Source organism: Garra rufa, chromosome 9 (assembly GCF_049309525.1).
Source record: "Garra rufa chromosome 9, GarRuf1.0, whole genome shotgun sequence".
In the NCBI taxonomy this organism is placed as follows: domain Eukaryota; kingdom Metazoa; phylum Chordata; class Actinopteri; order Cypriniformes; family Cyprinidae; genus Garra; species Garra rufa.
In genome coordinates this window covers 6,888,497-6,906,209 of record NC_133369.1, presented here as the reverse complement: position 1 = coordinate 6,906,209, position 17,713 = coordinate 6,888,497, and the positions used below count along the sequence as shown (strand labels likewise).

General features: G+C 31.2%; 1 protein-coding gene across 1 annotated transcript in view; it reads right to left on the bottom strand.

Annotated features, from left to right (window-relative positions):
• The window catches only part of thsd7ab (thrombospondin, type I, domain containing 7Ab), a 96,969-nt gene that overhangs the window by 11,938 nt on the left and 67,318 nt on the right, over nt 1–17,713 (bottom strand). Inside the window, exons 15-19 of the mRNA XM_073846982.1 lie at nt 8,227–8,405; nt 7,057–7,062; nt 3,892–4,025; nt 3,642–3,795; nt 1,824–2,003 (exon numbers count right to left, since the gene is read on the bottom strand). Of these exons, the coding sequence (XP_073703083.1) occupies nt 1,824–2,003; nt 3,642–3,795; nt 3,892–4,025; nt 7,057–7,062; nt 8,227–8,405 (653 nt within the window). The remainder of the gene's footprint in view (nt 1–1,823; nt 2,004–3,641; nt 3,796–3,891; nt 4,026–7,056; nt 7,063–8,226; nt 8,406–17,713) is intronic.

Genomic DNA, 17,713 nt, shown 5'->3' with positions numbered 1-17,713 from the left:
AGTCTGAACAGATGGAGGAAGCAGTTCCAGCAATGATCCCAACTCTTGAATGACTCATTCATGCGAACGGCAACTCAAAACAATAAGAGAGAAGGAAGTGCCGTGTGGATAATGCCTAGACTAGAAGGACTTAAAAACCGCAGGCAGCCAAACAGCAGGACAATAGTGTTCAAGTCAGCAAGAAAACGGCAGTCACAACCAATTTACTGCAGTACTGTAGTGTACTTCTTGAGAGAAACAGGATATTTATGAGGAAATAATACTGATTTTATTTACTGATTTGGATCATTAATGTCGCATTCATTTCAGAGGAATTCCTTTAGGGAAATTAAGACAGCCATAATACGAATTCATAGTTTTAATGTAATCTAAAATGATTATAATTGTTGTTTTTTCTTAAATGCTCCATTTTTTATTTTACAGTATAATATTACAATACTACTAATTCTTATTTGTTTTCATTTTGTATGTATTTGTTTGTTAGAAGTAGTAGTAGTACCAATAATGATAATTTAAAATGTATTAAATTTGTTTAAATTTAGTTTACCTTAATTGTTAAGGCTATACATGATTATTAATAAAAATAATTAATATTATATATATATATATATATATATATATATATATATATATATATATATATATATATATATATATATATATATATATATATATATATATATATATATATATATATATATATATATATATATTTCAATGTCGTTGTTTTTAGTGCTGGAGAATTTGGCCAATATAATAATAATAATAATTATTATTATTATTACTACTTATTGGCCATTAGCAGCCTTACAAACAAGGCCTTTTTAACTAAAAAATAATAAATGAACACATTTAAAAGGCATTTAAAAAAAATAAATAATAATGGTCACATTTTAAATCAATAAATACATATTTATTTATTTATTTTGTAAATAATACTAATTTATAGTTTTAATGTAATGTAAAATGTACAATTATTATACCTGTTAGACTACCTGTAAGACTAATATTTCTTATTTTGTTTTTATTTTGAAATGCATGTATTTTTAGTTAGTAATAGTAGTAGTAATAATAATAATAATAATAATAATAATAATAATATCATCATTATTTGCATTATTAATTACTGCCCATTTGCAGCCCTACAAACAATGCCTTTTTTAACAAAAAAATTATAATGCTCACATTTTAAAGAAATAAATACATTTTTTTTACTAGCCATAGTATTTTTTTTTAAACGCCCTTGTTTTTAGTGCAGCACAATTTGGCCAACATTTATAAAAATTAATAAAATAAATAAAATAAAATAATTATAGTAATAATAATAATTACTATTATTATTACTGGCCATGTGCAGCCTAACAAACAAGGCCTTTACTAACTAAAAAAATAATAGTCAGATAAATAAATAAATAAAAAAATTGGCCAAAATTATTAATAATAATAATAATAATAATAATAATAATAATAATAATAATCAGCCATGTAATTTTTTAATTTGGCCTAAATTATTATTACTATTAATAATAATAATAATAATAATAATTATTATTATTATCATCAGCAGCCATGTGCAGCCTCACAAACAAGGCCTTTTTTAAACTAAAAATTAATAATGATCACATTTTAAATCAATCAATCATTTTTTAATAATATAATATAATATAATATAATATAATATAATATAATATAATATAATATAATATAATAAATATAATATAATATAATATAATATACATTTTTAATTTGCATTTAATTAGATTTTGCAAAGTTTTAATTTGCATTTAATTAGATTTTTTACTTTTTTTTTAACTTTAGGTAACCTGTTTGGGGAACCACTTTGCTGTTTTATTGTACTCACCAGTGATGTTGTAACTGTAGTGAAAGCAGTTTCGGTTTAGGAGGCAGGGCTCGGTCTGCATGCTAACGGGACAATCCTCTCCCTCTTTAGGCAGACGTAGGGCAAACGCCGTCCTCTCCCGATCTCCTCTTCCAGAACATGGCTTTAAGAGGCCGATAAAACAGACTGCTGTTCATTCACATTAAAGAGCTCATAATTCTCTCATATTTCTCCTCAAGCTGTTCATTTACCGTCTAGCAAGTGACCTGCTTTGATTTTTTTAATGCCACTATTTATGCTTCAATGTCAATTGGCTCTAACTGAAATCATATAAGCCCAGGATAAAATTATGTCCCTGTTAGCATAAGCCAAAAATGTTATTGCCCAGATAACTCAGATTTAAGGGATTTCTTAGACATGTCTCAGACTGTCTTAGATGCTTAGGATAAAATAAACTCAGTGTTGTAATTGTTAATCAGTGTTGCTATTGCTTTGGTGATTTAAATAAAGCTGGAATAAAAAATTAAATATTAGATTAAAAATGTAATAAAAAAAAAGTAAAGCAAAATTAGAAATGGCAGATAGCTGAAATAAATGTTTAGAGTATTAAAATCACTAAAACGACAATTAAAGTAATTAATAAAGTAATAATAATAATTAATTCAATAAATCAAAGTAAAATAAATAAATTAAAGATTTACAGAAATATAAAAAATAATACAAATATCAAAAGCACATACCTAAATTAATAATATTATTAAAAATCATTTTGGATACAAATAAAGCTGAAATAACATACATTATATATAATGTAAGCAATAAATTAAAGCTAAATAAAGAGAAAAAAAATTATATTAATATAAAAAATAAAAAAATATTACAAAATATATTTTTTTATTGAAATAAATTATAAATTACAAATGAAAAACTAACTTTACAAAACTTAAAGCAAAAGTAGAAACAGAAATAAGTATCTGAAATTACTAAAACTAAAATTGAAATAAATAAATTAAAGCTAAAATAAATAATTGCACATAAACAGACATAAACAACTAATAAAAATATGACAAAAACATACAATTAATAACATTATTAAAATATTTTTTTGGATTGAAAGAAAGCTGAAATAATATATATATAAGTGGAAAAAATATCTTTAAATATTAAAATCACAAAAACTATAATTAAAAAATAAATAAATATATAAAATAAAATAAAAAAGCAATAAATTAAAGCTAAAGAATTACAAAAGCACATAACAAAATTATTATATATAATTAACTATCTTTTTGTTTCATAAAACAGAAACTTAAAATTAATAACATTAATTAAAAAATTTTTTTTGGATTAAAATAAAGTTGAAATAATATATAAAATAATATATAAAGGAAAATTAAAAATGTTGCCTTGCCATATAACTGCAATAAATATCTTTAGGTATTAAAAATTCTGAAAACTATAATTAAATTAATTAATTAAAATAAATAAATACAAAAATATAAAAAACTAATAAAATTACAAAGGCACTTTAAATTAATAACGTTATTAAAAATAATTTAATTTTGTATTGAAATAAATAAATTAAAGCTAAAGAGAATTAATAACAATTAAAAAAAAATTTAATAAAGATGACAATGGCACATAACAAAAACTTTAAAACTTTGAAAACAAAAATAAATGGCAATTCAAAATATTGTGCATAAAGATAAAAGCTTTGTTCTGGCAAATGTTTGAGTTAATATTGAGATTTTTTGTAACCCTAATGTGAACGGGGTTTAAACGGAATATCATTAATCCTGACCAGGTCACATGAGGTCCAGGCACTCCAGTCAGACAGCACACAGTCTTCGGGACAGGGCAGTCGGCTCTCCCTCGTGCCCTGTGGCATCTCCTCTGGATCACACAGATAGTCCTCCACCGCATCAGTGGGACCATCCACTGTGTTCAACATACACCTGCAGGACCCAAAAGATGAGCACAGTATAATGTCAGAGTGTTACGGATGGAGTAACAGTACAATAAATATGAGGAAAGGCATCATTGACACTCACCTGACTCTTCTGGTCTGAACGCCCTCGCCACAGTTCTCCTTCAGATCCACGTTACTGACCTTCCACACGCTCCAGGGTTCAGCTACCCAAATATACTGACTGCAGTCACTGACGCACGGGACCACCTCATAGACCTGAAACACCAGACACCAATCACACATATGTGACCCTGGACCACAAAACCAGTCATAAGGTTAAATTTTACAAAACTGAGATGTATGCATCATATGAAAGTTCAATAAATAAGCTTTCTATTGATGTATGGTTTGTTAGGATAGGACAATATTTGGCCGAGATACATCTATTTGAAGATCTGGAATCTGAGGGTGCAAAAAAATCAAAATACTGAGAAAATCACCTTTAAAGTTGTCCAAATTAAGTTCTTAACAATGCATATTACTAATCAAAAATTACATTTTGATATATTTATAGTAGGAATTTTGCAAAAAATCTTCATGGAACATGATCTTTACTTAATTTCCTAATGATTTTTGGCATAAAAGAAAAATCAATAATTTTGACCCATACAATGTATTTTTGGCTATTGCTACAAGTATTCCCCAGCGACTTAAGACTGGTTTTGTGGTCCAGGGTCACATATACTATCATTTATAATCCTACACTTTTCACTGAAGCAGATAATGACCTGTAAAAAAAAAAAAAAAAAAAAAAAAAAAGTACAATAAAATGTTCAGTAAAAGGTAAAACTAAATATTACTGTATATGAGCTGCTTTGTTTTCTAATCTAAATAAATGTACTAAATTTAATATGAGTGCAGTTTTTGCTCTTTTTTTTGGGACATGTCTAAATGCAGTTTAAAGCCCTGATTTCTGTGATTCTGTAAAAAAAAAAAAAAGAAAAAAAGAAAAGAAAACAACAACTAAAAAAAACAACAACAACAACAACAACAACAACTACTAAATAAAAAAATATATATTCATATTTATAAATAAATAAACAAACAAACATACATACATATACATATATATATATATATATATATATATATATATATATATTATTTTTAAGAAAAAAACAAAATGAAATAATCAATTAAATGAAATCACATAAATGCATTAATTAATAATACAAAAAAACTAAATAAAAACACCAGAATATTAATTCAACATATTTCATAATTTGATTAATTACTAAAGTGAAATAATTATAATAATCTGAGTGAAAATAAATATACCCAACTGAATAAATAAACAGATGGCAAATAAATAAATAAACCCAACTAAATAATTCAACAGATGGTAAATAAATAAATACATACACATTAAAAGAAATAAAATGCTAAATTAATCACAATAAACAAATAAATTAATTAATGATACAAAAAAAAACCCAACAACGCTAAAATATTAATTCAACACATTGTCATAAATAGATCAATAACTAAAGTGAAATAATTATAATAATCTGAGTGAAACTAAATTAACCTAACTGAATAAATCAACAGATGGCAAATAAATAAATAAACCCAACTAAATAATTCAACAGATGGTAAATAAATACATACACATTAAACTAAATAAAATGCTAAATTAATCACAATAAACAAATAAATAAATTAATGATACAAAAGACAACACAAAAATGGCAGAATATTAATTCAACACACTGTAATAAATAGATCAATAACTAAAGTGAAATAATTATAATAATTTGAGTGAAACTAAATAAATTAACCTAACTGAATAAATCAACAGATGGCAAATAAATAAATAAATACATACACATTAAAAGAAATAAAATACAAAATTAATCACAATAAATAAATAAATTAATTAATGATACAAAAAAACAACACAAAATGTCTATAATAATAACTGAATAAACTGAATAAATCAACAGATGGCAAATAAATAAATAAATAAATAAAACAAACCCAACTCAATAATCCAACAGATGATAAATTAATAATATTATTATACATTAATTATAATTTTAATATAAATTAATAATATTAAATAATTAATAATTAATTAACACAAACACACCAGAATATTAATATAAATAGATTAATTAATATATTCATATAAATAGAAAATAAATAAATTAACTAGGGCTGGGACACGATTAATCGCGATTAATCGCATCCAAAATAAAAGTTTATGATTGCATACTGTATGTGTGTGTACTGTGTGTATATATAATGTATGTATAAATACACACACAAACATGTATATTAAAGAAAACTGAAAATAAAAATTAAATTAAAATAAATAAAATATTTATAATTCTATATATAATCTAAATTAAATACAAATATAACTATCCACACATATAAGTATTTTTTAAAGGCTTTACATGTATGTGTGTGTATTTATATATACATAATAAATATACACAGTAAACACACATTTAGTATGTTAACATAAACTTTTATTTTGGATGCGATTAATCGCGATTAATCGTGTCCCAGCCCTAAAATTAACCCAACTGAAAAAATTCAACACGTGGTAAATAAATAAATAATAATAAAATAAAATAAAATAAATGAAATAACCCCACTGAATAATTCAACAGATAAATAAGTAAAATACATAAAAAAGAACACAAACAAACCAGAATATTAATTAAACATTGTCATAATTACATTAATAACTAAAGTGAAATCATAATAATTTCAGTGAAAATAAATTAACCCAACTGAACAATAATTCAACAGATGGTAAATAAATAAATAAATAAACATGAAAATAAATAAAAACAAAATAAATAAATAGACATTAAAAGAAATGAAATGCATATTAAACACATTTTTTAATTAATTAATTAAAATAAATAAGTAACAATAACAATTAAAAAAAATCAATCAATCAATCAATCAGGATATTAATTTAACAGATTATGTCAAATTAATAACATTGATTTGAGTATGCCAATGTGACATCTTTAATGTGGGACAAATTTTTTTTTTTTTTGGAAAAGATGTTTTTTTTTTATGGTAGGTTAATAGTTTATCTGATATATCTAATAGTTTGCAAAACAAAAGCATGGGATTTGTGCCTCTAATGGTTTAAAAATAGCAATGGCACAGCAACAACATAAAAACCATAACAGAAATTGAAATAAACTCTGGAATGAAAAATGTAAAAACATGAAAAAAAGAATAAAAGAAAGAAACTCCATCTAAGAGAAGAAAATGTTTTTACCTGCGCCTGTGGCCAAGCAGCATTAGTGGAGAGTTAGAGAAAAATGTCATTAGAACATCTGCGTCTAGAGACCAATAATAATAAAACATCATGTTCAGTTAGGAATGCACTTATTTTTGTTTCTATTTAAGAAAAAGCACTGCAGAAATGTCCATTAGGAAAATAAACAAGTTCAATTTTGACTTCACGCTGACAAAGTATCTAAGTCTGTGTAATGTCTTGCTCTAGACATGTTTAAATTTGCCAAATGTAAAACGACATGACCTCTAACTACCCCGATAATCTGTTAATTAATTAAAGGAGAGCATTTAATCTCAACACATTAAACCAAATCCAAGAACACATTTGTCAGGAGCAAAGATCTCAGAAGTGCTTTGATGTGGAGTCATCTATTTCTAGCTATTCTCAGTTAGGAAATAAAAAAATTGAGATGAAAAGACAAGTTTTTCTGAATAATTTGAGATTCACTTGTGGACCTATTTTGGGATTTTCACTGTATAATCAAAGCTAACGGTTCCAGAAATTGAGGGAATCTTTGAACTCTGTTCCAAAGCCTAGTGAACTGCCTATGTAGGCAGTATTTTAAGACAGCATAGGTGTGCTCCTATGCCTCAAGCAATGACAAATCAGCATGTTTGGGACCTTCTTTTGGACAAAATTTAAGGTAGCACTTTATGTATCCATTTGCAGTCCCACAGTGCATTACAAAACACTCTATTCCATGCAAAATGGGGGATGAGGAAAGATAAATGATTTTAAGTATACTTATAATTTATTCATCGTTTAATCCAAATAAAATTGTAGTATTTAATACAGTATTTGCATGTGCTATATATGTTTCAGTGTTATTTCAGTGTCACTGATATACTGTAATAATAAAAATTTTGTTGATATTCTGAATTTGATTGTATTTTGACATAATCTGTCTTTAGTTTATTAAGCAAATGTATTACTTGAAACCCATGTACCTCTATGTCATGGGCTATTATCTATATAAAACAATGTAATTTAACACCTAATACCTAATAATTTGCTTTAATTATTTTATTAATCAAATTTATTTGAAAAGCCTGCGACTATGCCATGAATTATATCTATATAAAATAATGTCATTTAACATCTGATGTCTTCAAAATGTATTCCTCCATGCATATGAAATGTGGTGTTTACCTGGTTAAGGTGGTCCAGTTTTGGACAGGGTCTTCCTCCATTGTAAGGCTTTTCTCTGAGCCATTTTGAGCGAACTTTAACCCCACTGCCACAGGATTTACTGCAGCGTGACCAGTTGGACCATTCACTGAGCTTACAATCAGACGGGCAGGGGACGATGCAGGCCTCTTCGATATACCCTGAAAAACAGTATGGGTGGTCAATATATATGTGAAAAAGAAAACCTAAACAAAACAAACTTTGACTGGTCATTTTACATGTCAGTCAGATGGTCTCTTCCTGCCTAGAGGTGTGTGCGGTATTGACAAAAAAATTATATCTTGATTTTTCTTGGGATTTTTTAATGACAATAATTAAATGACTATAAATTTTAATGGTTTGATGTTTTGTACCGTCTAATAAAAAAAGGATTTACAAAAAAGATTTGCGATACACACCCTGAAGTCCTGAAGTCTGAATCAAATTATTTGTGATCCACGCTCTGAAGTTCCGATCTGAATCAAAAGATTCACAAATCCATTTCGGAGTTCCGATCTAAATCAAACGATTCGCAATCTGCAATCTATAGTCCTGAATAATGATTTGCGAACCATCATTTCAGATCGAGACTGCAGAGTGCAGACTGTGAACCATTCAATTAATAGAATGATTCGTGAACCAGCTCTGAAGTTGTGATCTGAATCAAAAGAGTCACAAACTGGCGCCCAAGTCCCGATCTGAAATAAAAGCAAATCCGCTCCGAAGTTCAGATTTAAATCGTGGATCGCAAATCATTTGATTTAAATATGAACTTCGGAGCGGATTTGCGAATCTTTTGTTTCAGATCGGGACTAAAGAGCTTGGATCGCGAATCATTTGCTCTGAATAATGATTCGTGAACCATCATTTTAGTTCGGGACTTTATAAACTCTATAAAGTTTATTCTCTAAACTTAAAGAGAATAAACTTTATAAGTCCTTGAAAGCATGCAGTTTTCTAGTGTATTTCTTTATCTTCTCAGATAATATCAATGGTCTCATCTATTTCAGATGCAGCCGAAATTACAACAACAGTGGTTATACATTTAATTGTTTGTTTAATAGCATTGCTAGGGACAATTTAGTAGTCGCTGGATATTAGTCACTGGATATTAGCATACCTATTAAATTCTACGCCCTTGTCTGAGTGTGTTTTTGAGCTGGTACTTTTGCTGGTTAAGGCCTCGCAGTATAAATAAATGACACTAAAACCCTGAGTAGGTGGCAGCAAGTCCCTGTCTATTGAGAGATTTATTGAATTATTACTGAAACAATTAATGCAAAACAGCTGATTCATTTAGAAACGAAGATTGACTGTCTTTATGAATGGATCATTGAATCATTGATTCAAATGATTTGTTCAAAAACGGGTTTATTCAGAAACAAAACACCGCAGTGTTTCTCTAAGACGCACTTATGTTCTGCTCAAGCTTTTGTATAACTATAAATATAAACTATATTTAAATTATAGCTTTAAACAGGTCAGTCCCACCAGCTAAACTAATATCTTGGACCAGCTAATGGACCATAAATAACCATCCAGAAACCACGCAAAATAAAAACTACCATCAGATTTAGTTGGATTTTCCTGCAGGGTAATGATAAATTGAACAGACTTGCTGATTAAACATGCTGCTTTGAAGTGGTTTAAATCTTGATTATAAATGAAAAGCAAGCTTGTACCTTGCAGAGAACATTATGAGGTGCATAAAAAGTGTTAAAGCAATTGGTATAAATAGGCATGTTTGGAACCGCAGTATTTGTGTGGAGAGTTGGCTGCGGGGTCAGCGAATGTGATATGCTTTAGCAGCTAATGCTGAATTTTATTACCGCTTTTTGCTCAAGCCATGTGTACTTCCTACTCATTTGGCTCAAGAGGATCTGCCTTTTCCAAGTACACAGTGCAGGCCCAATAAACACACACACACTATGTTGTCTCTGAACACCATATCCTTCACAGCAGCCTTTCAAGAGCGGCCAACACTTGGCTCAAATGTGGAAATCGCTGCTTCCAAAATACTACATATAAATAATACATTATAAATTGGATGGTTCTGGAAGCTGATTGGTCAGTTCAGCGTTGCAGTCATTCATGAGCACATGATTAAAACAGCAATGATGTCAAACATATGCTCACCATATCACAGCACAACACCCACAGAGATTATTAAACTCAGTTTACATGACATGTGCTAAATCTTTAAGCGTAGGGTTTTCATTTAATACATGTGCTTAATATATTAATTATCAACTAATTGTACAGCCACAGATATGCATACATATGAAAGCATGCACGCACACACACACATATAATATTGTTGCGCTCCTCTGGTGTTGATTGCTTGTTTTGATACAAAAATACGAGAAACACTTGGACGAAGGTCAGAGTGACTGATTTCAACCTTGTTTTTGTTTCCTAAAAACAACCAACTGGCCAGTTTTATTTGTTTTATTCCTTGCCAAAACCAATTATTACAAGCATTTGGTGCTTGCTGAGTGTTCATTTTGGACTCTGCATGCAACTGTGTGAAACTACGCTGCTAATGAGGACATGAGAAACACGCACTAGAACGGTTTAATGAGGAGACTAGATGTTATTTAATAAATGAATCTCATAAAAAGGCAAAAGATTGTTTATTTAAAAAATACATCTTTTTTTTTATTTATTACGAATCAACCTTTTTTAAATTAAAATAATGTCACAAAAGTCCTAAAATAAGCCAAATAGCCAAAAAAATACATTGTATGGGTCAAAATGATTGATTTTTCTTTTATGGCAAAATCATTACGATATTAAATAAAGATTGAGTTCCATTAAGATATTTAGTTAATTTCCTACCATAAATATATCAGAACGTAATTTTTTCATGATATGTCTCCTTTAACATGTTTTTAACATGAATGTTTAATGCTGTTTACAAGCTTTACAGACTATGGGTTTCTCATAGGTTTCTGATGTGTACAGTTTGTTTTTCACAGCATGATTCAAAAGACTAGTTCACCGGAAAATCAACTTATATATTTTTAAAATTATGACTCAACCCTTTTTAAATCAAAATAATGTTACAAAAGTCCTAAAATGTGACCCTAGACCACAAAACCAGTCATAAGTAGCCAAATAGCCAAAAAATACATTGTATGGGTCAAAATTATAGGTTTTTCTTTTATGCCAAAAATCATTAGGACATTAAGTAAAGATTGTGCTACATGCAGTGTTGTTTTCGTCAACGATGACGAAATCATTTCGTTGACGCCACTTTTTTCCATGACGATAACAAGATGTTGACGAGATAAAAATGGCTCGTTGATGACTAAAACATGACGAGACGTGTGTGAGTTTTCGTTGACGAGACGAGAATAGACGAAAATGTTAGTGGGTGGTCCGTCAGGCGTTTAAAATGCATGACATTTCTGCTTATTGTGCATGCCAATTAAAACCGAAAAATATCTGCCGCTATGGCAAGCCGTTTTAGCATTAAATACTCTTTGCCATACTAGTATGGCAAGCCGTTTTAGCATTCCATCCTTGTTTGTCTTTTATGTTTTAAAACATTCCTTCATTATTGTAATTATTGGTGAAAATAGTCGATCCGGAAGCTCACATTGTGTTGAACTATAGATCTGCTATTTTCAGAACTTATAAGTGACACTACCCAACAGCAAAATACTTACTGACCTACATTAATTTGTTAAAAGACTACTTTTTCCCCTTTTTTTGACTAAAACTAGACTAAAACCTTTTTGACTTTTCGTCGACTAAAACTAGACTAAAACCTTCTTGACTTTTCGTCGACTAAAACAATCACATATAGAAGTGACTAAAATTTGACTAAAACTAATAACCATTTTAGTCCAAAAGACTAAGACTAAATCTAAGATGGTTGTCAAAAACAACACTGGCTACATGAAGATATTTTGTAAATTTCTGTAAACCACAAATATATAAAAACTTAATTTTTGATTAGTAATATGCATTGCTAAGAACTTCATTTGGACAATATTTTGATTTTTTTAGACCCTCAGATTCCAGATTTTCAAACAGCTGCATCTCTGCCAAATATTGTCCTATCCTAACAAACATCAATACATACATCAATATTATTCACCAATAATCATCAATTTATTCAGCTTTCAGATGATGTATTACTCTCAATTTTACTTTAATTTGACTGGTTTTGTGGTCCAGAATCACAAATAGCCATCAGTTTCTTGTACTGTACATAACTTCTTATTTCTGTCTTTGAAAGAATAACCCAGACATATTCTTGACAGGATCTGTGAGATTCCCTTAAATACCTTAGTCCTAATTTAGCCGAATACTGTTAAAAAGAGCAACGCCACCTCTGCCTGACATTCAAAATGTGGTACATCTTGTGCTACTAACAAACAAATCGACCACAAGCTGTGAAACATGTACCTAAAGGGGCTTCTGATTGAAAAAATCAAAGCAATTAATCAGAGACGCCAGAGAGTTTTACAGCATCTTCTTCCTTGTGGTCGCCCACTCCAAAAGATTAACCAGAAACTGATATGACCGTGACGGGCCGGAGGAGAGAGATACAGCAGCGACCCAAAATACCCTGCACAGTCAGAATGCATCTGTATAAAGCCGCTCTTCTGTCTCTTCTGCCCCTTAGTGTTAAGACATGTCAGGGCTGTTACACTGCTAACACAGAGGAAACGCCCTCTAGGATGAGAAAACAAGCCCTACTGGTCATGCGCTGACCATTTGACCCAACACGCAACGGTCTTTGTGCCTCTGCGCCTCTGAACTGGTTGTAGGGACAGAGACCGTTGCGTGTTGGGTCAAATGATCAGCCATCGGCCTTCAAACGTGGCGGATCTTGTGTTACTCTTTTGAGCCTGTAGTGACCTCATTCCTTCAACACATCCACATCCTGTCTGAGTTCTGACCCCTGAAATGGCAACACACACAGATGCACACTAAAGAGTCATCATTGAAAAACAAGTTACTTGCAGAGTTTCTTACTCTAAAAGCTTGAGGGAACAGCTCAAATTCTGTCAAAGAACAGCCTGTTCCTGTACACTTGGAAAATAGAGCAAGTCAAACAGTATGGACTAGTCAGATCACCTTTATTTCTATAGCGCTTTATACAAAACAGATTGGGTCAAAGGAGCTTCACAGCAATAATAGCAGAATCAATAGTGTATGTAACTCAATTATTCAGCTCTAAAAGACAATAATGCCATTATTTAGCTCAAGTTTCATAATGTGTTAGTTTTCCAGTGAACTAGTCTTTTGAATCAGGATGTGAAGAACGAACTATGAACATCAGAAACCAATGAGAAACCCATAGTCTTTGAAGCTTGTAACACAGCATTAAACACTTATGTTGAAAATATGTTAAAGGGGACATATCATGAAAATCGGACTACTTCTGTGTTTAAGTGCCATTATCAGGTCCCCAGTGCATCTACCAACTCAGAAAACATGAAAAAAGCCTTTTTCTGCAAGCATTTGAAAAAAAATCTTTACCCGTTTACCTTCATAGACATAACTGACAGTTTTTGTGTGTATTTGACAGTTTAAGCGCAATTAGACATGAAAGAGAACTCAGTTTAGTACTCAGAAAACAGTGTGTTTCTTAAAATTTTAATGTTGAATTTTCAGCATCATTACTCTAGGCTTCAGTGTCATATGATCCTATAGAAATCATTCTAATATGCTGATTTGCTGCTTAAGAAACATTTATTATTATCAATGTTGAACACAGTTGTCCAGTTTCAAATTTTTGTGGAAATCATGATAAATAATAAAAAAAGTAAAAAGAAAAATCTTACAGACAGCATGGGTATTGGGTTGAGTTTTAATTCAGTTTTTAATTAAATATTATCTTTATCAATATTTGTGCAGTATTTCATAATTACATCACTATATTTAGAATCAACATTCAACTGTATAAACCATACCTTGGATAATACTGCATTTCCTAATAAAGTGGTGGTTTTTATTTACTCAAGTCCATTTTATGTCAGAAAAATCCTTCAGGTCCCACAAATTCTTTAGTTTTTCAGCATTTTTGTGTATTTGAACCCTTTCCAATAATGACTGTATTTGATATCCATCTTCATTACATTGAGGACAACTGAGGGACTCATATGCAACTATTACAGAAGGTTCAAACACTCACTGATGCTCCCAAAGGAAAAACAATGCTTTAAGATCCAGGGGTGTAAACTTTTGAACAGAATGAAGATGTGTACATTTTTCTTACTTTGCCTAAATATCATATTTTTTTTTCCATTTAGTACTGCCCTTCAGAAGCTACAAAAGATACTTAAATGTCCCCCAGAAGACAAAATAAGTTAAATTTACCCTGATCTTCAAATTCAAAAAGTTTACACCCCCGGCTCTTAATGCATTGTTTTCCTTCTGAAGGATCAGTGAGCGTTCAAACCTTCTGTAATAGTTGTCCTCAGTGTGAAAAGATGGATCTCAAAATCATACAGTCATTGTTGGAAAGGGTTCAAATACACAAAAATGCTGAAAACCCAAAGAATTTGTGGGACCTGGAGGATTTTTCTGAAGAACGGAAGGCAGTTTAACTGTTCAGGACAAACAAGGGGCTCATGAACAACTATCACTAAACAAAGAAACAGCTGTGGATCATTCGGGTAACAACACAGTATTAAGAATCAAGTGTATGTAAACTTTTGAACTAGGTAATTCTTATAAATTCAACTATTACTTTCTCTTGTGGACTATATGTAAGCATCTTTTATGTGAAAATAAAATAACATGCGTTTTGTATGATCTCTCTTATTTTGGTAAAATATTTACATTTAGCAGATTCTGCAAGGTGTACAGTATGTAAACATTTGACTTCAACTGTTTACATATATATATATCATATATACCACCCGAAAGAGTGGTAGTATACATACAATCAGACGTACATACAACACTTACATGTGCTGAATTCAAATTAAATGTCAGAAAAAACATTCAGAAATAAACAAGCATTAATGTTTAGCCCTCTTTTGGAAAAGAGAAATAAGAGCATCTAACGATTCACTTAGTAGCCTCAGGCAGCATGTATGACAGAGATTCCTGTTAAGAGGAGCTGTAGTGATTAACCGAGCGAGCAAGAAAGAGACTGAGAGAAAGAGAGAGAGAGAGAGAATGGCTCCGTTCCAAAACCTAGTGAGCTGCCTTCTAAGGCCGTGATCACACCTAACGCGTTTTTGCAGTTGGAGGCGCCTCTTTTGAATGGTTTTCTGTTGGCAGTGAGCGTTCTCCGCGCTGCTTATGCGCCCCCGGCGCCTCGCGTTTTTTTGCAGCAGCGCTCTGAGTATGGGATTATTTTTGTGCCTATAAAACTGAACGTAACTTTATAAAACTGAACGTAACTTTCCAAGAAACGATCAAAAATATGCCACTGCAAAAGAAAAAAAACACAATGAAAATGAAAAAATGAACTCAGTCGCACGAATTTAACATGCTCTTCAAATATGATTCATTCTTTGTTAATGATTTTCAAAGAATCGTTTTCGTGAATCATGGATTCTGAATGCGTTGCTACAGCTTTCGCTTACGCTTCGCAAATTTTCGTTTGCTGTTTTGGCACAAACCTCTCGTGGGGGCGGGCTTAACAGCGATCTACTCTGATTGGCTAATGAGCTTTTGATGGACAGTTGCTCTCTGACCTGGAAGCACAGACGGTGACCAATCGAATGAATGGAGAGGCGGGCCTTATGTTGTGGTGACGAAAGTTTACCGTTGCTTAAAAAGTCCGGAGACTGCAAGAATTAGAGGAGAAACCTTTGGTGTCTATCGTGGGTAACCCGGAGCTGTATTATTTAGGGTTTCTGCTAATATGACAGTTTACTTAACAACAAAAAACTAAGATTTTAGAGCGCTCGCGCTATAATCCTTTGATTTGACTGACAGGACAGCTGTTTTGGTCGTTGCTTAGCGACATAAAAAAACCGCAGCACACTGCTCTTTTTTAAAAGTCACCAAAAAAAGGCAGTGCTGTGCGCCTCGCGTTTTTAGAACGAAAAGACGCGTTCGGTGTGATCGGGGCCTTAGACAGCATCTTAACTGAGATAGAACGTCATAAATGACTGATTTGGAACGTTCTACATGACATGTTACTCTAAGAAGCACAAAACACACTGCATGCATACAAATTGAGCAAAGTGCTCCATTTTTAATCAGATTTTATTGTCTTTATCAAAATGTGTACAGTGTTTCATGTTCACGTCACTATATTTTAGGGATGCACCGAATGTTTGGCAACCGAAATTATTCAGCCGAAAAAAAAAAAAAAAAGTTTTTGGTGAATAAGCAAAAAGGCCGAATAAATTATACCAAACAATGATGTGATGCAATCAAATAGAGGTGCGCACTAATGCAGCAAACATGTCGGCAGTGTGGAAGCATTTAAAACTGTCCGAGGAAGACGCAAAAATCATTACAATCACCGACAGTATATGTTTAGTATCGCATCGCATGTCTTCCATTAGAAGAGAAAGGGGTTGTTGTTGCTGGTCACTGTTTGATTACTAAAATCGCAAAATGGCCTTAAACCATTAGTAAATAAACTACAGCACGTTATGTTGTCTAATACACACACAAATTGTATTTATTCTGACAGCGCTGCACGAGCTTCTTAGGCAGTGTTCAAAGTCCAAAGCGCGAGGAAAATCTGCAAGATGAGAATCATTCATAAATCTGCTGCTGTCAGCAAAAAGTTGTTCTGAGGCCTTCTTGTAGGTTTCCGACCAAAATAAAAGTCAACATTCATAAATGTTAGTATTGTAATTTTACTGTTGTCCTCTATTAATATATTTATTATAACATTCTCCTTTGCTGAACAAGGCTGCATTTACTTGTACACATAAATTTGTCTCACATAATGTTTATCTTTCTATCTCTCCTTTGTTTACCGTGACGTGGGCGTCTACTTTTGGCGCGGCGCCCTCACGTGGACGATTGTAATATGAAAAGCCAATAGCTCGTGGGCGTGATCTAATTATAAAATAATGAAGCAGACAGGAGAGACTGGACATCGTGTTGGTTTTATATAGATTACTTTATCACAGAAGATTTGTTTTCGATAAAACGTACTTCGTTTAAAAGCATACATATCAAGCTTTCTCTAGACATATTGCCCATGTCTCTGTGTTGTGTATTGGCTGAGTTATAGTCTATTTTAATGACGCGTTTCTGAATGAAGATCACGGAGATCAACGCGGCAGACAGCACACCCTTTTTGTTTTCTTTATTTTGCAAAATCACAATGTTTTTTTTTTATCTTTGTGAGTATATACAAATAAAAGTAGACCCTTTACAGATTATGTACTGCTTTTATCTGTACAATCAGAAATGACAGAGTAATTGAAGTTCCTTTTGGGAAACTGCCACAAAACGCCTATACGCGTTTGTCGACCCCAGGGGGTTAAAAGCACAGGCCTGATTCAAGAATGGGGTCTTAAAAATGGCC